The sequence below is a fragment of the Anopheles maculipalpis genome, chromosome 2RL, assembly GCF_943734695.1.
Source record: "Anopheles maculipalpis chromosome 2RL, idAnoMacuDA_375_x, whole genome shotgun sequence".
NCBI lineage: Eukaryota > Metazoa > Arthropoda > Insecta > Diptera > Culicidae > Anopheles > Anopheles maculipalpis.
In genome coordinates, this window is record NC_064871.1 from 22,975,658 (window position 1) to 22,997,609 (window position 21,952).

The 21,952-nt window shown below is 45.4% G+C and overlaps 2 protein-coding genes across 2 annotated transcripts in view; one reads left to right on the top strand and one right to left on the bottom strand.

The window, feature by feature from the left end:
- Positions 1–21,952, bottom strand: part of LOC126556641 (uncharacterized) — a 40,876-nt gene that overhangs the window by 18,415 nt on the left and 509 nt on the right. The gene's annotated exons all lie outside the window — the stretch shown is intronic.
- LOC126559712 (uncharacterized) lies at positions 9,926–21,608 on the top strand. Its single transcript, XM_050215884.1, has 8 exons — positions 9,926–11,159; positions 11,412–11,635; positions 11,715–11,873; positions 11,944–12,073; positions 17,660–17,869; positions 19,586–19,700; positions 20,621–20,887; positions 20,978–21,608. Exons 1-8 carry the CDS (start codon positions 10,004–10,006, stop codon positions 21,606–21,608), a joined length of 2,892 nt encoding a protein of 963 aa, XP_050071841.1. The 5' UTR covers positions 9,926–10,003.

The window sequence follows — 21,952 nt, forward strand, 5'->3', positions numbered from 1 at the left end:
CCCCAAAAATTTCCGACACTTCCAGCGTTTGACCGCCGGTTAATCTTGCCGTGTTGAACGGGTCGGGTCTTGCTTTCGCCAAATACGCAAATACACACAGAGACAAACATCCAAGCTCGTATGCCGAAGGAAGTGAAACACGCCGAGCAAAAATCCTTCTTCTGCAGCTTCCAAAAAACCAGTACCACCAGGCCCACCGGTTGATCATCATCACCGGGCGACGTGCGACCGGTTTTTTTGTTTTTCAACTTTCCGGAGGGACAAAGCGAGAGAAAGAGAGAGAGAGAGAGAGAGTGTGGTCGCAAAATTAACACGACTGTCACTGCCATCTCTGCGCCTAATGACAGATATTCGTGCCCGCAGCAGACACACTCGCTTCATTCCCGACAGGAACCAATGATCCAAAGAGTCGAGGTGAAGAAAAAAAAACTTCCTTCGTTAAATATCCATCTCCTGCCATGGCGCGCTGGAGAGAACTTCTCTGTTTGCTGCCAGCAACACCCAGCCGCACACCGAGAATTCCAAGGGCTCATTTCGACAGGTCAGAGAGTGGTGCCTCACATTACTCCTTCACCCAAGCAGCGGGCGAAGGATAAGTGCGCGCATAAAATGAAAGCCACGAAAAAGTCGCGTACCCGCATGTTCCGGAACCGTTTCCAAAACAAAAACCTCCTCACACCCCAACGGCAAGGCCCTCGTGCGTACTGGGCAGCGCGTACTCACATCCCTTCTTTGGACGGGGTAGAGTTCACGCACAAAAGAAATAACCGTTTTTGGGCAGCACAGGCTCGCCCGACACCACAACGGGAATCGCCCGGTTCGGGGTTGCACGTTACGGTACATTCCACCGCTTTTTTAACAGCTCCTTCTGGTGTTCCTTCTCCAAACAAAAACAAAGAAAGAGGGGGGAAAAACCACACACCTTAGTGGTTCCTTTTTCTTAATGGTTTGCACTTTGTGGGTTGTGGGAATGTAAAAAGCCTCGGGTGAGTCCCAATTTTGGGACAATGAGTGTCGAAACAAGTACCTTTTAGGGGAGGATAGCGAGAGGAAACGACGAGCCACCACAAACCGGACCACGTATGGTATGGCGAGGTGGCTCAATTATCGTGTGTGGTTCCCCCGCTTTTCGATCACACATAACAACACCCCAGGGTGGAGAATTGGTCAAGAGACTTTCTTCCTTATCACCGCCCTACGCAAGGGGTCCTTTTTCGTTGGCGAATCCTATCCTCAGCACACTTTTGCTGGAGTTCCTGTTGTGTGTGTGTGTTTTTTTTTTAATTTTTGGAACAATGGAAGAGAGATCGATTTTGGTGATGCGTGATCAGCAACCGGTTCACTGGTGGAGAATGGAAAATTTTGTCAAAAACCACCATTAAGCTCACAATGATGACGCATCACATGTTTACCGGAAGCGATACGTTATAATGGCGTGTTTTCACGTCCTTAATGTAATAAGGGTTTTACTTATATATTAAGTAATAATAATAAATCATAACCAAACATTCGTGGTCGAAAAAAAAGCCTTAAATTATCTTGAACCATACGAAAGATTGATTTAATCGCCATCAAAACATCACGTAACTAGTGGATCTCGTCGTTTGACTTTGAATTTCTGCCCTACCAATAACCAGATGCCCTCCACACCCTGTGGCCGTTGAGCAGCACTGTTTGTCCAGTTCGAACAAACGCAATATCTGGGCTTTTACGGCTCCACCATGCCTGAAGTCTGTTAAGGTCTGTTGCCGAACCGGGCGCGTGTGAATTGTTTTCATAATTAAGGTCACCATTGATTGGTATCGAGCCGGAAACTCCAAACATGCCCGTCTTTAATGTACACCGATTTCCAAAACTAGACACAGCGGGGCAGGATTTTTGCTAGTGATCAGGACCGGTTTTTTTTTTCCAGGCGAGTCAAGATGATCCTCACAAGTTCACCCTGCAGTCTGTCTGTATAAATGCTCCAAAAAGTGGAGATAAAACATCATACTTTAATAGTGTGTCGATTATATCCATGGCTGTTAGAGTTCATGGCATTGAAGGTTTGATTGCATAGAAGCTCCTAAAGTTTCCTAACTTCCAATAGGTAGTGTTCGAACTTAGTTAATAGCTGACAGACAACCGGTTTTCTGGGATGTTTTGATGCAAACAGAAGTGAAATCGTCACCATTTCTAATCAACAAACCAACAAATATCTCCACAAGAAAACTAACTATTGTTACCTTCAAAGGGTACTTCTTCAAAGTATGTCTAGTGGCAGAGGATCTACCTAAGCTCCTGGTCAACGCGAACCACTTAAAGCTCTTAATTTTCATTGCTCACCAAAGCAGTTCTCTCTCCCTCTGTCTCTCGCTTCGCTGGGCAATGGTCATACACCCAACAAAACACATGCAAAATGCATTTTGAATTTAATATTTCTTTTCTCAAGGACACACCAAACAACAGCACCAGTTAGCGGTGGTGCCCATGCTTTTTCCGCCGGGGCCACCATATCTGCGTCAAACCTTTCTCATTCACCTATTGTTGGGTGCGCGCACACTGCCGTCCTCTTTCTCCATCCACGGTTGCCGCTCGAAGAATGATCTGTGGAAGTGCCGAGCCGCGCATATACATATTTTCTGTATGTGTACATTCTTTTCAACACCTCTTCACCCATTTCCCAGCGGATCGATTGCCGCCGTTTGGCGGTGGGCAGCGGGAACGGGCCAACAGCAGCAGCAAAACATCATCGTCGAAACCAAAAAAAAAAAAAACACTTGTCCTTACGTAACCGTCTAGCGGATCATTATTATCGCACTTTTTTTTTATTTCTTCTCTCAAACTTTGCTACGGCTGCTGCTGTTTTGTTTGCTTCGCATCCAACCAAGAAAAGATCAATTACAAGCTCTTGGCGCATACGTATGCGCGCCCCGTGCGAACCACCTTGCCCAGCATCGGTGGGAGAAAAGACCAGCCCGCGCCGGAGGCTTAGGCGGTCCTACATCCCCCGCAGCGAGGCGTGAGAAGGGGCGCCTGTGCGTTGACCGCCACCGCCCAACCAACCGCATACTCCATTTACCATCATGATCAACCGCATAAACATTGAAGCATGCCAACAGCAAATGCCGCTTGCGCTCGAAATCATACAGTCAGAGACGGTTCAGTTTTGGGGGCGAGATTCGTGAGAGATTTTTTTTGTTTTGTTTTTTGTTTCATTCCTCTTGTTTAAAGGAATTTTGTTCACCCTCAACACCAACCAACCCTCCTAGCTTGGCCAGCACTGGAGGAAGGGTATGCGGTTTGGCTAGCCACTTACGACGGTGTGAGTACCTTGGGGGGAGGGGGGGGGGGGGCAGACCAAAAGCTCTCTATTAGCGGGCAACAAAGTTCACCCTCCAACAAGTCATCTTTGGCCGGAGCAGTTGCTGAACGTTACAAGAAGCCGGACCTCCAGGTGGTGAGATGGTTGCTGGTTCACCGGCTGGTAGGGTTAATTTCAAAGGTTATCGTCGGTCTGAGACGCGGTGTGCAGTTGGCAGTTGGAGGAGGAGAAGAAGGAGCGACTCAGCATCATGAAGAGGTCAACCGAGGCGGTGTTCATGTCTAGCCCGTAAACCTTTACTATCGGGGCGAGATGTTCAAACCAAGCGTCGCATGGGAAACGTAAAAGGCACGCTTTTGGTAGGACCAGTAGTGGTTTTGGATTGAGCAATCGTGGGCTTCATTCAAGGGATAGGACACAGAAAGCGAAACGATGCGTGGCTCAGACATATCGCATGGACGTGCACGTCACAGCAAAGTAATCGTATCCCTTGACGATTGTGTTGTCGAACGAATCGAACCAAACTTCTTGTCCATTTTGTGTGCCAAACGAACGATTCTCAGGAACGCTCGCTACGGTGTACACTACCGGGTAAAACGCTGGAACGTGGTGGACATCTTATCGATCTACCGGCGTGCGATCTATTGCCATCGCGCATTGGCTGATATTTTGATTTACCTTTTCGATTGCGTCAAGACAAACCAAATAAGTTGTGGTAAAAAAAAAAAAACCGGTGCGTGTGTCAGTGTAAACCTACTGACCTCTTCACATAATTCCAACTCTGGGGATCCCACCGCGACCAGACTGACTATCGAACCGAGAGATTGAATGAACTCTCACATTCAAGTCAGCTCGAACCTCGAAATCTAAAAGGGTTTTAAATACCATCGCTTGAAGCATCGTCTCACCATCTTCTTGCAGCTATGAGGTGATACGACCAGTTAGACTTACCAATGGGGAAACGTCTCTATCGAAGCTACATATTTATGCTTAGATTTTTTTAGATTTAAATGAACAAATGCTACTGTAATGTAAATTTATAAATTGTTTGTATTGTGGTGCGAACGCTATGTTCTAGTGAAAGTTCTAGCGACGAAAATAAAAACCAAACTTGCCATCATCAAAAGGAAGGTTAAAACGTCTGAAAAGTTAACCATTTTGATTCCTACTATTCGAAATTCGATTTTGATTTTGCTCTTGTTCACTCAATATTCCTTCCTATTCTTGTTGAGAGTGTTAGAAGATAAAAAACTAAATATATCCAAACAAAAAGAACCTCCGCGCTCAGTTCTCTGCAACCGACTATTGACTTTTATTGGCATAAAATCGCCCATACATGCTGCACACGTCTAGCATACATGCTTCCCTGTTCCAGAAAATTCTCTTTCCCCAACAAAGATGATGTCAAAAAATCGATCTTCGTTAGAATTTATCCATGGCAGGTCGCGATCCTCTCCTACCATGCGCCGAATGCCAATTTGGTCTTCCGCCCAGATTCCCCATTACCGCAACTCCACTATAATCCGACCGCTCGCAACCGAGAAACAGTCCCTTCACGTGCCGCCTGCCCCACGGCTGTCTCGCCTAGCCTGGGGACCGGTTTTTCGGGGGGGACTTTTTTCGTATCATTATTGTCCGAGAGACTTGTTGTGTCTCCAGGCAGCACCAAACGACACCGGGGTGGTACATTCGCAGCGACACTGTTACAGTCAGGTGGTGCAGCATTCGTCATTCCGTCCGGTCGGTTCGAGGTGGCGAGAGTGAAGCGAAAAAACTTGTTTCCACTAAAAAGTCAGCACGTTAGCACAAGGTGGGAAGGAAGGAAGGAAGGGGGAGGGGGGGGAGAGTTACACCCTGCAACAACGCGGATCAGCCAGACGGTCATAACACCAATAATACGCGGCAGGTGCCTAAGACTAACGATGGTAGATTGTGCTGCATACCCGAAGCCGTTGGTTCAAAGTTTATCCCACCGGTTCCATACACAGACACCGTATCCGAGACACCGCTAGAACGTACTTAAACAAAAGCTACTTTTATTATGTGTTTGTAAATGTTGAACTTGACTAGCTTCTACCAAGAATATTCTGCTGTCCTTATCGGCACGATCTACATAAAATTTTGCAAGTTTTTGTCACAAAATGTACAAATCCTATTCAGGACATGCTTTCCTGTACGCGAAATGTACAACAAAAGAGGGCGCACCCTCTCTCACCGGATGGGCTGCAACTGCTGAAAGGTGACCAAAGAAACGTGAGTTATATCACACCGGCCTTCTTCCGTTGCAATGGGTCCGCCCGGAAGAACCGTCCATTCTTCACTCTGAACCACTCTATTACCGTGGTAAAACCTTCCGTTCGGGGTCATACGGTAGCACGAGTGGCATTGTTAAAAGATTTGGTTGTTTTTTTTTTTTAATTTGCCATACAAATCTACGGTCAGCTCAATAGTGTTAAGCCCGATGGTGGTAAACTTTTACGAACTCACCACCACATTGTGGTGGTCAGTGTTTCGCGTCTTCCTAAGCAGTACATCGTCCCAACTCTTCCACGGTCTGGCTTGTGCCACAAGAAATCACCAAACAACTGCCACCGAACCAGACGATCAACTCAAGCGAAAATGTGACAAAATACGACATGCATAAAAGCAACTTCATTTGCAGTGCCGTGCCCCTGTACAATTTTCCTTGCCCTGTGCAAACTGGGCGTCGCTAATACACGTCACTAAACGTTAGCGGAAGAATTTAGTGTAACCGGACGGTTTGCTGAAACCATGAAGCATGTGCTGTTGGTGACGGTTGGTGCGGCATCTCCATCGTGACCAAGAAATAATGTGACAACCGCAAGGGTAATTCTCTCCAATCCGTGGTTATATTGATCCGGGCAAAGGGTGGGGTTCGTTCGTTGCTTTGCATTGCTTTCGTTCATGAGTCGTTACAATGTGAACACAGAGGCTTGGTCAGTTTCGGGCAGTCCCATAAAAAGTTGTATAAACATACTAATAATAGAAGTGAAGGCTAGTCACTACACCCGACTGGTTCTAATTTAGACACACGAAATACTGATTTACAATCTTTGCAAATTAGCACGATCGTAAAAAGTTCCTTTGAAAGGGGAAAATAGTGGCATAATCGTGAGAGAAATGAAGAGATAATATTTCCCGAAATTGAGCGACACTTTCTTTAAAAAGTCCTCATTATTTTTATTGTCTTACTTATAAACTCCTTTTTTAGTGTGGACTGTAACACACCCGAGTGTGTGTTTCGTGAAAGGAAAATAATTACACTATCAACCGCACACAGTGAACGGAGCAGCCATAATCGAGTTGTCAATTGCAACCCACCAATCGGCGAAAGCGAACCGTTTGTTCAATTATTCAATTCCCACTGTCAGCTGACTCGCGATCAGGTGACTGAAGTTGATACGTGCGATCGATGTAACACCAGCAATCTGAGCTAACCCAGATCCACTCCGACGGCATGCTTTATCTGTTAAACTTCTCTTTTTGTTCGTCCGTGTTCCCGCTTACTCTTAAGCTGCACCGGCTGTGAAGGTCACGATGCCTTTCACTGGGCGTGCTGTGGCTCTGGCCATCGGACAGTCTTGTACAGAAGCTGAGCGAAGTTAGCTCTCCAGTGGCGAGCGGATATAGGTCGTACAGTAGGGCCGCCCTTGAGTTGGAAATAATAGGCGAGAAAAAGAAAGTTACGATAGTACTATGCCATAAGGATTACAAACTGGAGCATTATATCACTCCCAGTCGTGTCGTGATTGAAGTACTCGTTTTTATTCAGTTTTCTACCTCACGATTCACAACATTCTTTGTAGTTTATTATTTAATCCTCTTTGTAACTGTAACCCCTCCAGAGCACAATAAAGTGGTGTCAATTCATGCGCTAAAATACCTCCTACAACCCACCTGTTTCTATACTATCAGATGAGTTATGAGGTTCCCCACCGGGAAACGCATAGCATAACACAAAAACCGTTCACCCTGAGCCATTGTGCCGTTCGTCTGAAGAATACGAGACAAAAGTCACAATACACAATAAAATGGCAAACATTAAAAAGTCAGCCGGTACCGCCGCCACCACCACAACCAACATTAGGGATGCAGAATTCTTGCTCGCACCTTCTTATTTAAATGAGAGCACTACGGCGACAATTGTGAGGACACAATTCACCAGTCGCCCAAGAAGGAAAACGCATAATTTCCAACGCAAATGAAGAAACTCACCAAAACACCCCTGGGTGGGTGCTTCATATTTCACACCGGTTTAACCTAACACAGAGAGAGGAGAATAAATAACTGCTTGCCAGGGGATAATGGCGGCTAAGCGGCATATAGGTGTCACATTTTCATAGCCCAACAAATCAACACTAGCTTTACTGATCCGATTGTACCCCCTGCACTGGCCCTGTGTGTCGGAGGCTCGACACTGTGTCAGTCAGAGCGTGGTAAAGTTATTCCCTAGCGTTTGACAGCAGGAATGCTGAAAAAAGTGTAGAATAAAGAAACGTTTGAAAGTGCAAGAAACGCTAGTACGGTCGCACAACATAGCAAAGGGTTGATGCAAATTCTAAACCCATCAATTGAATCTCTTTGCTGAAGTCTGAAAACGGTCCGACATATTCACGCTACATCAGAAATCTAAATAATAGTGTCACAATGGTTTTACAATATCGCAATACAGCTTGGCTTTCTCTTACGGCCACCACCTCACGGGTGGTCTCCCCAACGTGGAGCTCGCCAGCTTTGATCAGGTGTTGAAGAATGAGCGGTGCGCTCAATGATCATAATGTCGGAACACCAACTAAAGTAGGCCTCCCGCCTCCGGACGCTGCAAAACAAGATGTGGGAGCGCTAGTGCATGCATGCTTGTGAACCCAAACGACTGGTATACTGCTTGTTGTTGTTTGCAAACACTCACAATGCACGAGTGGAGTTTGCGGTGAAGATGATGAATTATAATGCAACGATCAGCAGAACGATCTGTACGCGAAAGAGGGAAAACACGATCCGGAAGTAAAGCAGTTCAGCTCATCTAGACAGCCAAGTCAATGCGATCGATGGCGAGGTTGCGATGCACTGGGGGAGTACACGCGACACGAAGCTAAACGCTATTATGATGCTTATTATGTGTTGTGATGTACTAAACTTTCGCTTTCCGTGGTGGAATGCCGCTAGGGCATATGGAGCCATGAATTATGATCACCCTATTCTATTTTGTATGATTCTTCACGTTGCAACACAATGCTCCAATGGTGGCAAGTTTTCCCAGCCATCGAAACGGTTTCATATTGGCAATGTGCACTCGATTTTACACCCTGTGGGTGGATTTATTTTAAGGAAGTTGGGGCAAGCTTCACGTCATAGCTTCAAGGTGTACGGCGGAACGTACAAATAGATCATGAAAGCAAGATCTCCGATTACGTCAATAATGAACCAAACGAGACAGAAGCGTCGGCTGGTGGAATTTGATTGATCATAAAAAAGTGGGGTTTAAAAACATTTTCAAACCTAAAGTAAACCACTGTACTTCTCAAACTATGTACAACATCCCGCTCGCTTGCCGTGCAAATCAAAACGTCCTCTCTGAGCTGGCTGCAAGATCGTGGCTGATAAATTATCATCCCATTTTCGTGCGATCCGAAAACCGGTCGATACTACGATGGAGACCGAAGCGGCGCGGGAATCATTTGAACATTGCCCTAGCACAAAGCTGTCGGTTTAGTGTGTGGAAACTACGAAAACATATTATTAACGCCGCAGCAACACTGATGACCACGACCCGCGAATGTAGAGACACATACAAAAATAGTCTAGCACCGGCGACAAACCCAAGCCGACAAGCCGGTGTTGCAGACTGTTTACTATCCACGGCGGTTACAATGATGGCGGGTTTGTTGTGTAGCAAACCGCAGCAAACCATACTGGCCCGGTCCGGGCAGCGGCTGCGGACGTGAGCCTGCGACCACGTTCAAGGTGTACCACTAACTTTCAGTCGGCTGTGGCACACGGTAGCTTACGGGTGGGCTAAGCTCACTGAAAGAAAAGGAGACGACGCACTTCTGTGTCGCAAAGTGTCGGATCTCGGCCGTGCGAAGGGATCTCGTTGCTGTATCTAAATCTAAGACCGTAGCGACTGGTAACCTGTACAACGACGATCGGTCCATTCGGTAAAGTCGCCCTGTACAAAAGGGCAACTGTTGAACGCGCTATTAAACTTCGGCAAAGGTCTTGTGCTTAGTTTTGTACACCGCTCGCGTCTAGAAATAAGAAGGACAACAGTGCTGTGTTAGTCTTGACAGTTCTGAGCAAAGTTTTAGTATTTATGGACAGCAAGTCACATGAGTAGTTTGAGCGATTGGCAATACGGTCAAAGCCTTGTGTAGTATTTAGAAATTGGTCCTAAAATTTATTTCCTAACAAGCCTTTTAATGAACAGTTTTTATTATAATTCACAGATCGCCAGTTATGTAAAACGATTCCACAAGGCACAACGATCAATTGACCAATGTTAAGCTTAAAGCAATTACAAGCTCTTCATTTTTAATGAGTACCTCAAGTGTTTACGCCAGCGTGTTACGGAAAGACGAAGAAAGGAAATTCCCTAAAACATTATACAGTGTAAAACAGTGATCCGTTTAGAATCGGCTAGATATTACATCACAAACTGATTACTAAGAAACCGCCACCATGTATCCTCCGATACTAGTGTTAGTGTTAGCGTTAGTGTCCATTTCCCGCCAAACGTCCACCCTGGAACTGCAGGAAGATGATGGTCGGGAGAGTGACAGTTATTCTAGTCCCTACGGAAGCCCGGTAATGGTGGCTGGTCCCACCGGTTCACTTCTAGCGTATGGTGGTAATACGGGTGTGATGCAGGACGAATCGGCCACCGTTGCCGCGGATACCGTAGCAGCTGCATCCTCCGATATGCTTCCACCGGGTGGATTGCTCGACAGTGTCTACTATCAACATCACAACAATCCCGAACACCAGGTCGGTGGTGCGGGATCGTTCGGTAGTAGCGAAGAAGATCGTGCCATGTACCCCGACAGCTTCAACAGTTCGGAGCTGACCGGGGCTGACGATCAGTACCTGACTACCAGTAGTTCCATCCCGGACTATGGATCGAGTTTAGCTACTTCAAGCGAACGGAACGATAGCGTCGAACAACCGGCCAGTGTAGACATTGAGGCGCGTGCAAGCGTTCCACAGGCGTTTGTGAGTGAGCAGCAAGAGCAACCGCGTGAATCGCAGGAAGATCATCCGCTTCACCGGGCAGTGCATCATCATTCCCGCGAGGAACCTACCCTAAGCAGTAGAGCTCTAGAGCACCATCATCTGCATCAAGATTTACCTTCCGAAACAACGAACCATCTGTACAATGGTGCCGACACGAGCAGCAATGGTGCGACCGGAGCTAACGACAGTGCCGAACACTTCACCTCACCCGACGGAGAGAACAATGTAGAGGACACGCAAGAGGACGATGTCCTGCAGCTGGCGACTACTACCACGTTACCGCCAGGAGCATTGGTAGGAACGAGCCCAGACCAGGAAGGTACAACCGGCAACGTAGACCATCCGCCAGCCGTTTTGCATCCTCTGCGACCAACAAAACCAGTCCCATCAACGCATACCAGTGGTGGCAGTGGGTTTGACGAGAGTAAACTTTCCAAACCGGAACTGTTGGCGCAGCTGATCGCTGACAAGAACCTGCGGATGCCGATCGCTTTTCTCGTGGACACGTCGAACGATTCGCTTGCCTTCACCAAGAAGGTGCTGGAGGCTTCCCTTGTACCGAAATCGCCGCTCGATGCGATCCTAATGCGCTACAACGCTACCGGTAAGTACTGCTTTTTGGATACAGTTTCAAACTCACCCGACTGTCCATCACGTACACCTGCCTTCATCACGTACCGCCGTGAGAAAGCCTATGTTTACAGGTGATCTTGTCATGAACTGGAGCGTGATCCAAAAGTTAAACAATAAACTTTTGGTCGTTATGACGTCAGGCGTCATCAGTGTTGACGATCGGTAGCACGTTAGATTACGTACCGCAGTTTTTGTTCAATGTGCATTTTTCTCCAATCGGTAGGAATCTCCAAATCTGTTACCTTCCGCAACACGAAGACCCTAATGGAGGCAGTCAATCTTTTGAAGCCTAGCTATGATCACGGTGGCAGCGAGTACTACAGCATTCTACGAACCTCACAAGAGATACCGTACGATAGTGCTATCTTCCTGGCCACCAGCAGAGCAACCACCGATGCACAGCTTTCCCGCATGACAGCTCTCACCTTGCTCAAGAAACGAGTTCGAGTAAGTTTGGTGTTCTTGGGTGGTTAGCCAACAGCTTGTATTTATACTCATATATCATTCAACACATTCACATCGGCAGCTCTACGTCATCTGGTTTGGTGAAGAGATTCAGGACAGCCAACAACAGCTGGACCAACCGACCACCAACCAAACGGCACTCCACGAACTAGCCCACAAGACCGGTGGCCGTGTGATACATTTCGAAATCGATCGATACTTTGGCAGTAATCCAGTGTTGGTAAGAAATGCGTTACAATGTTTGACACTATTACAAGATGTACGATGATTTCATCGCGTTCGCATTTCAGACAACCCTTCTATCCCAGCACGATCTGCACGGCACGCAATCGATCCCGGTCAGCGTCGGGGAGGACGTGAACAGTTTGTACTTTAAGCTGCACGGTCACATCGATCAGGCCACCCTGGAAACGCCAAATGGTGACTAAAAACCATAACCAACCAACCATCATCATCATCATCATCATGACCCCCGCGGGAGGATGGATGTCAAATCATTCGTCAAACCCGCCACGTTTCCCCCTGCATTATATCAGGCCCCCTATGTTTTAAATGTTTTCCATCAAATGACAAAACATCATCACATCAGGGACTGCTCCATCCCCATGCTAATTCGTCAATTCCATCATGCGCGCGAAAATGTATGTCCTGCTTCTTGTTGGCGCGTCGGGTTTTATGTTATAAACATTGTTGTCGTTGTCAGTACGCTTTTCAACCCTAAAACCAGAAATTAACACTTTTGTGCCTTACAACAAAAACACACGAAATCGAAATCGAAATCAGTCAGGAAAATGCTGTAAAATGTTAGCAAGATATTCTTGTTGAATCTTGAATATAGTGAATCGTACCTAATGCTCGATATTACTCCTCTAAAACGATATTCTTCTTCTGTTCGATATCTACAATTTAGTCTATTTATACTACTGCGATCAGTTCCAGCGACGGATGGATAAAAGTACGAACATGTTTCTATATTCATCCAAAATAGATTCCGAAAAGACTCCAACACATGTTATTAAAATTTTCAAGAAGAGCTCAGAAAGTTGGAAAACCTTTGCAAACTAATTATTACTTTATTACAAATTTAAAATAAGAAAACAATAGCAGCATGTAGAAGCAACTATCTGCACGTAACGATCGTTAACATCGTATGGATACAAACCACTGTGAGGGCATTTTGAACGCAACTTGTACGATGTTGCACGCAACATTGCACGATCGATATTCGAGCGCCGGGAAAACAACGCACAAAAACATCGCTTGTTTCTGTGCGCTGTATGAAAATGGGGTGTGTGTGTGTGCGTTTTTGGTTACCTTCGATCGGATCGCAGAGTCTTTTGATTTGAAAGCCAAGATAATTTTCCAATCTTTTCCAAGTACAAATCGTATATGTCTTAAGTTAGTCTCAAGAGGACGTTAATGCAAAACTTGTTGTTTAGGATAAAAAGGTGTGTGTGTGTTGTGTGGTTTCTCTTGTGGCAAGAAAGAGTGATGTTTTGCATAATGATAATCGGTTTGATATGTTATATTATCTTTTACTGACAAAAAAAAACTGTACAACTTACGACACACAAACTGTCTGTGTGAACAAGAAAACATCGAAATGCAGAATCGTCTGATCGTTCGGTTCCTATTTTTCTTACATCTTCCCTTCAATCTCTCCTCGTTTGCCTTGTTGCTCGATAGCAAAAAACAAACCCTTTGTTTGTACACTACCACCGATCACAGGAGAAATGCGATTCATACGGATACAGAGCCGTAATGAATACCGAGAAACAAGCGCCGTCTTTAGCTTTAAGGATAACTCCTATTTTACGTGTTAACATTATTAAGCGATTATATTTGTTGTAAATAATTAATGAAAACAAAACAAAAAGCATAAATCATCAACCATCAATTCAACTGGGTTTTTTCATTGGGGTAAATGGCCATAGTTGCCGAGTGTCTTGTGTAGGTGTGTTTGTGATCGCTTGTTGTGCTTCCTGTTGATGTTTCCTGCTATGTGCGTTTTTATCCGTTTCACTTTTCAAATCATTTCCTACATCTTTAGCGTGTGTGTGTGTGTGTGTGTGTGTGTGTGTGTGTGTAAATAGTTCCGAAAAAAATAATCCGATCATTAACTGTCTTCTTAACTGTTCTTCGTAAGGCTCGCCAAAAGCAGATCATGTCCGAGCCCACCCCTCACTACCACTACTAATTTTTTTTTCCTCAATGAAGGAGGCCCGTCAGTCAAAATACGCATGGACCCGTTGGAGGTCACTGGGCGAACCTTTCCCGGAGCAATCTGCGCTCCAGAAATAACTATTTAGTCTGAGCAAACTGTTCAAACACGGTAAAACCAGCAGGAGGGTAAGTAAAGCCGGTTTCGATTACGTCTCTGCAGACGAACCGGGTCCAAAGGGAAGGTTCACATACACACACAGAAACATACTGCCAAACCGGCAAGACACATCGCGTAATCCCCACACTGTCGGCGGCGTCCCACGGTGGCAACCTTGAACCATATGACGCGTTTGCAACGATTCAAGACAACAGGTTTTACACGTGTTCGTTCCGCCAGTTGGCACAACATTAACACTCACACACACTTACAAACACCACCCTTCTGGCATGTTTATTGCGATCGTTCGCACAGATCTCATCTCGCTATCTGCGCAATCAAGCGGGATCGATCAATTATTGGCTTCCCGAACTTCACAAAAATTATTAACACAAGTTTCAATAATCATATTTACTATCATTTCTGCATGGCATCAGTGCGAATCAAAACAAAAGGGCGCCCAATCCAAAACAGCACGAGGGTAGGTCGACTATCTCACGCTCTCTCACTAGACTTTTCTCGCTCACGTCATTCGCAAGTGTGCTCACTTCTCTTGCCTTCAGGAGCATAAACAAATTGCGCAAAATCTCAAGCCAGATAGATTTTTCCAACGTTTTCCCCAACCTTCCCCTCCCGCACTCGCACATATTTTTCTTACTTTCATCGTAGCAAAATCTCACTCTATCATATGATTCATCTCACAAATGTACACCTCCCCCTCCCCAAAATGCCTTTTTTCTTTACACATTCAAGTAACTAAGCAACAAAACGGTTCCGAACAATTCACTTTACGCACACACAGTAACCGTAGGATACGGTATTGGGGGAAAATTCACTTTTTGTGTGTAATTTTCCATAACAGTTTTGTAAAAATCACACCACCTTTATACACACAGCAAAATCGCAAAAATTGCTCAGCAAAGTCAGGACACGTACTTACCGTTTTCTTGGTGTAACTTTTTTCACCAACGAGAGTGAGACGACAATAAAGGAATCTGCAATGTGAGCTCCTACGGCGGTGTACTTTGCGATTTTAAACGTCAGATCTGCTTCTCTTCAATCGCTTTTGGCTGTTTGGTTTTGTACCTTTTTTACACACCCAAATCACTAACTCACTAACAAAACGGGTCCCCCTCTAATGTAGGTGAATTGTAAAAGAAGTGTGCAGCTTCTAACACTCCTCCAGGCCTAGCAAAAGCACTACTTACTGCCGTGATGTCCCGACGAACATTGAATCGCCCTTTTTTGACAACTACCGGATTCAACACACAACATACTCTTGCTCTCACTCTGACACGCTCACACTGCTCTGGCTTTTCCATCTCATGCTTGCCCGCACGCCACCAACAGTGAGCGATGTAAATGCGTGTTTCATGCTCGAGAGCAAACCGCATCGCGAGAGCGATGACGTCAGCTCGCGCTCTACGCTGACGGAAACCAAAACAAATACGTGTACCGCGCGGATCTGCGCAGGTGAATCCTTCAGGGCACACACGGTCACGGGGTGGCAGTGATTGGGGATCGGTCGAAAAGCATGCATACACACACACAAACATACAATAATCCGCGGGGTTTGTAACAGTTATACATGCCACCACCAGCAGCTATCGAACACTGCGGTTTTGGGGTGAATATTTAGAGCTTTGAACTAATTGCAAATTATTTCATTGTATTTTTTTTATGATCGTGCGCAGTCAACCATTTCCAGGCCACCACCACCAGTCGTGCGAGTTATCGAATGGGAGGGAGGATAATGGGCGTTGTTGTGTTACACACCCGGCCCGGTAAAGTGTGATCTCACGCCGTTTCCCTCTGCAAGCCAATGGACGCGATGGAACGCTGTTGTAGTATGGTTGCATAGAAAGTGAAATTTTTGGTTCATTTCGTTTTAGTGGTTCATTTAGTGGGTGCAGGTGTGCTTTTGTGTGTAGGAGGGAGCACATTTGTCTCACTTTCGATTCCTAACCCACTCTAGTGGTTAGTACACAGTCAAAATCCTTGTGTTGCAGTCCACATGATCGTGGTGCATCATGAAAATGCATTTCAGTTTAAATTGTTTTAACAAGCTGGATGTTGCTTCATAAAATCTAAAATTGCAAAACAAACTATTTTAAGTGTGGTAAAACATTATAACGGGTTTCTTGATCGTTTTTTTTAAATAATAAAAATCGTCGTAATAGAATGAAATTGTCCACTGGTTGAAAAACAGACAATTTAATGTAACACCAATTACATTAGAGTAAAGGAAAGGTACTTTCAGCAATTGTTTTGGCTTCCAAAACATCATTACCGACAAGGGATACCATACGTATGCGGGTTGATGTACCGAAACCTCAACTACATAATTAAAAGTTCAAATGTTGCAGCAAAGCTAGAAAATAAAAACATTCACCATAAACATAAACCAAATTTCGAAGAAAAAGGGATGTACGGCTTCAGCCGCGGAGCAGACAGACAGTTTTAATGCTTTTAATTACTTAATTACACCGGAGGTTTTCGGTTTTCCATTACGATTATTATCAAGCAGAATTAAAGCCTCTGCTCAAAAGTGAAGATAACCGCATAATGATTTTTGTTTTTCTCGAGTGTGTGTGGTGTTTACCAAGCAAGTCAGAAGCAAAGCATAAACATAATGCACAAGGTCTCCATCGCAGCAACACCCACCGCCTTCTTTTCTGTGTTCTGTTAGTTGGCATTCGCACCTAATTCCTTTTCCTACTGCTAGAACATTCGAATGCAGCACTTTCTTCTGCTGGCTTTTCTTTTATCCCCACTATCTTCCATACCAATCTGGCCCATTTTCCTGCATTGCTTTCTGCTCCTCTCACGTGTATGTTCTCGCTCTTTTTATGCTATATCCTCGCTCTCTCTCCCATATTACGCACGCAAGATCGTAAACAAAACCAGCTGTTTCTATCCAACAACGCCGACCAAACCAACCCCAATCCACCAATCTAGTCAGCCGACTTTACCAACACTACCACCGCACACACACACACACACACGCACAAGCACGTTTCCATCACAACGCCATGTGCGTCGATGGACATAAACAATTCCACGCGTTCTCGTACACGTTTGGGGTCGAGTCAGTCCTTTTTTTCTCTCATAAATTATTACTTTCCCAGTATCTTTCGCGCTCACAGCCGCCAGGGTTGCTTTGCTTCACCGTTGTTTTGCTGCATGCTTTCTTTGTTTGTTTTTGCTTGGGGGTGTGTTGTATGTATGTATTAATTCATTAGTATGATTTTTGTTTTCGTCAGTCTGGTTTGCTTGTTTGGCTTTCAACACGGACATATGGAAAATTTATAAAAAACCAAAGCTAAAACCAAAGCATGCGACTAGGGGGCTGAGGATGGATGAATGAGTCGCAACATGGCTATCTTCTATTAGCATACGGTTAGCAGACGGTGGGCGAACGAGCGATGAAGAAATATTCATTTCTTATTGATAGGCAAGCGCCTCCACCATATCATCCACTATATCCTTGGCTTAAGGGCATCACACATTCAAGTCATCAATATTTCATGTTACAAACATGCTAAACCTCACCTTAGCTAACCGGAAAGGGGAAATTCAAAGCTTGAAGAATGAGATCATCGTTGTCCGCATCATTGATATGGCAACTCTTAGCTCTTCATACATTCTTATTTCCCTTTATTGACGCTCTTACCCAAAAACTTTAGGTTCTCTAATCGATCTGATTCGCGACAAGGACCATCACTTAAGGACGCGAAATGTGAACCCGAAGGAGTCTCCTTTGCTGCTATACCAGCTAAATCAAACACATCCGGGACACTATAGGCTGAATGTATCCTCGTTAAGTGCGTTGGGGAATTTGTACAACGTTACTGTTAAGTCTTCACAACTCTACTGGCCTGGAATCGAAATGTATGGTATGTATGTTTTGGTTTCTTAAAAAATAAACTTTACTCTAACTATTCCATGTCAGAAGGCTGAACGTTATTGACAAGCAGCAAAAGCCCCCTTCTACCACCCTTCTTCTTTCTAGCGAGCTTTTTGTGTATTATTATGCCTCAAAAGAGCTGTTTTTTAATACTATACACTTGCCGATGACGTACAACGCTCGCACACGATCAATAAACAGAGCGCTGATAAGCATGGTCCCAGGGTGGCAGCAACCCTTTCCCCGACCTTGCTCCTCTGAGTGTCAGAAAGGACGGTCAATAGCAAAATCGAACCAAAATAATGGTCACACTCATGGCAAAACACCGCCACTCAGCCGCTCCCACACACACAATTTCCAGTAAAACAAATCAGACAGCAAAATTAATAAACAGCGGCGAATTAACGGCACCCGGGAACGGATGCCCCAAAGAGGGGCCCACCAGCCCAGTTGGGAAGCGTTAGCAATGCGCCAGAGATAGTAGCAGTATTACAATGTTAAAGGGCGCCCCCTTTGTGCTTGGCACCATCGATGTAATTATACTGGGGTAGTGTGCGTTCACAGTTCCACAGTGCCAATCATGGCATTCACCAATTTGAGACACTTTTCTGTCACCGTCATCCACACAGTTCCGGAGGGTTAAAATTAACTCTAACGCTGCGTTGGAAAATTCCATTTGGCAAGAAAATTTACATTCACACGACACACGACGAGATGATTTTACAGTCACACAAAAAACGAAAGAAATTTTAAGAACAGAATCATAACCACTGACCTTATGCACTTCGCTTCACACGATCCAAACATCCACACAGCTTCAGTGTAGTGAGCTTATCAACGCATCACCATGGAAACCCGGATGAGGGGAAAACAAAGCTCACTGAAACGGCCTCCGAACGGCGACGTTTGATCCGTTCCGTTCCGTTGCTTTCGACTGACTGATCTTCCGCGCGTGTCTGAGGGCACGATAGAGGCGCGTATTTTTTTCCCCCGCTGCCGGCCCTTTCATGGGGGCTTGGTCCGATGCGCAGATGTTGCGATTGGGTGATAGTTAGTAGTGAGTGTGCTTTCTGCCTTCGTTGTTAGGTAGATCGCGTGCAACAACAAATACACACACAAAAAAAAACTCGCCCGTCTATGGTTGTTGTCCGAACAGAATAGATGTCCGACCCATTGTGAGTCCGTTTTTCTTTTTTTTCCTAAATATAAATTTCGTTACGATCTAAACCATTGTCAATCGGGTTAACACTGTTTCTGGAGCGTTTGTTTGTGTGCATGTGTGTTGTTGCGTGTATTATGTTTACATACTAAACACCATTCATTTATGCGTTTATGCGTCTCACCCTAATATTGGCGCTATTTGTCCTCGGTTTGCTGCCCATCTGCTCATAAGAAATGAGAGCAGCAAGAAAGAATAGTTGTAAAATAGAGTGGGTGTTGATAGATCAAACAAAGAACGGCAGCGTCACCGGAATGGATGCGATCCACAGCTGTCCGTCCCCGGAACAGCAGTGAGAGAGTAACCTTTGACCATGGTCCAGATTGTGGACAAGCAGAAATTAAATTGACTGCAAGTGATTCATTGCAAATCGTGCACAATTTAATCATCCTCCCTCCCGCGGCGGTTATCATCTTATTCTACGAAACTGCGAGGGATAAAGTTCACTCTGATATTTGTTTTTTTTTCTTTTCCATTGGTGTTTAGACATTGGCTCTGAATCAGCAGCGGCACCAGAGCTGTGGGAAACGGAAGCCGAGGAATCGCTGAGCAATAATGTGGAAGGAAACATCAACTTGCAGCTTTACTCTGGTGGTGGAAGGTAAGAATGGATCGAAACATTTGACATCGTCAGACACGCTTGCATGCTGTTGATGCCATGATCATTTAGTATAACATGAGGCATTACAAAATAGGATGGGTATGAATCTAGTCTCTAGTTTATCGGTGGCAAATTAAGCAGCTTCCCCTCCACCCCCACCCCCCTCAACTCCATCTTCAACACCTCACAATTCTATGGTCCAACAAACATTTCGCCTACGTCGTCACACGAACTTAGCCCTTGAGGCCCGCCAATTTCCGCTTCGCTTGGGGCCTACGTGGGGTAAAATAAAGACACTGCTCATTCCTTTAATTGGGACGAGCATGGGACAGTCGGCAGCCTTTTTTTGGGATTTCAGTCCTTTTTAGGCCCTGACGATCAGCTGATCCTCAGTCTTGATCGCACAATGATTGGCAAAGATCCTTCAGTTGAGGTGTGACCCTCTCTCTTTCAACTCTCGTCAAGGAAATTGAGGATATTTTCTATGCACGATCATGATCTTCTTCACGATTTTCTTCAAGGTATGAAAGGATATTTTGACCAGAACCAGGGGAGATGCAGAACGATAACACCACCAGGCCTTCAAGTTTTCCTTATTAATTTTTGGTTGACAAGACTTTCGTACTGGTAGGATATGGCCTCTAATCGATGTTTTCGCTTTCCTTCGCAGAAAGGAGAACATATTGCAAATCACACTATGACAAGTGATCGAGAAATGTCAAACGATCTAAAGATTTTAATAAAAGACATTATATGAACTATTCTTAACAGAGAGTGTATTTTCGCTTGAATAGTCTTTAAAATTAGTACTTTTGTCAGTGTACATGTTATTAGAGTTTAAGGTGCATAACTATACTACGCTAGCGACAGACAAATTATAAAAATGAACCCATTCTTTATTCTCCCCTATCATCCAACAGCTCGAAATTACCCCGAACGAATGGTGAAGAGCATCGGTTTGCCCGCCAAACCGAGCTGACCGATGAAGACAGTGGCATCATCAGTGGTCGAGCATCGATCCAGGCCATCACCAAGGTAGATGTTGGCGTTAACTCGCAGCTGATTGGAGCCCGCGGACAGACACTGCAGCTCTACTTCGAAGTTACCAACTACCGCCAAACACCCATCACGTACTTCTTCCGCGTCACGGACGAGCTAGCATTTCTACGATCACTCAATCCAGGACAGTAAGTTTATGCTTGTGTAGTGGAAGCAACAACCTAAAACTGATCAATGTGATAATTTTTCCACCGTCACCGTTTCTTTCATCACATCAGAGTAACGCTAAGCCCCGGACAGTCAGTCACCGTGGCCGTCGCGTTAATTGTGACACCAACGGCTGAAGTTGGTTCCCGCGACAAGGTAACGTTCTCCACAACCGGTGTCGATACGGTATCCCAGTCAGCCTGGGTTACCGTGTCCGATTCGGCCGGGCTTGCCGATACGACCCGCCCATCGCTCTGGTACACGTATTCCAGCCGCTGCGAAGGTCGATCAACACCGGCCACTTGTACCGGCGCGTTCTGGACGCTTGAGGTGATGGCACGCGACTATGAGACGGGACTGATGCGCATCTCGTCCAGCCCGGCTGGACTGCTGTATAAGACACCGTTCACAGCCGGTACACGTGATGAGGTACGGGCTAGCTATACCGCTTCCTGCTGCCAACCGCGCGTAACCGTCACAGCGTACGATGTCAGCCGGAACGTGCGCAGTCTGAATCTGGACGTAACAGATATCTGGCTGAACGAAGCCGGTATTGCTGCCGTCGTGCTCGGTATACTATTGTTTATTGCGCTGATCATACTGCTTATACTGCTCATACGATACTGCATTCGCAAACGGCGACAGTCGAAAGAGTTACCAATTTACCGGGGTGAGTCCAGTGGTACGCGGCGTACCAAGTAAGGATTAAGGCCTTTTGAATAGTGTAGTGTTTAAGCAAATAAGTTTTTTTGATGTTCTCCTCGCTTTAGTACGTAAGGGACCCACGCACTAACAGCAACAGTCAAATGTATTTGTAGTATGAGAAAGGTAGTTACCAAACACATTCAACTAGGACGTGAAAACAAAATAAATGTAGCATTTGAATTTAAAATTTGTTGTGATTTTTATGTTTTGTTTCCTCATGCCCCAATAATAAAATCGAAAGCGAATGGCGGGTTTAACGGTAAGGGTTCCTGCATCCACAAAGAGCCTTCGCCCCGATCAGCAGATTCAATGCGAAAGGGGCTTCTAACTTCTATTGCGCT

What these genes read in the sequence shown, in the direction of transcription:
- LOC126559712 (XM_050215884.1), top strand. Translation starts at nt 10,004, where the DNA reads ATGTATCCTCCGATACTAGTGTTAGTGTTAGCGTTAGTGTCCATTTCC. An exon ending in CACCCTGGAAACGCCAAATG is followed by an intron (nt 12,074 to 17,659) that starts GTGACTAAAAAC and finishes CAAAAACTTTAG; the next exon opens with GTTCTCTAATCGATCTGATT. An exon ending in CGATCACTCAATCCAGGACA is followed by an intron (nt 20,888 to 20,977) that starts GTAAGTTTATGC and finishes TCATCACATCAG; the next exon opens with AGTAACGCTAAGCCCCGGAC.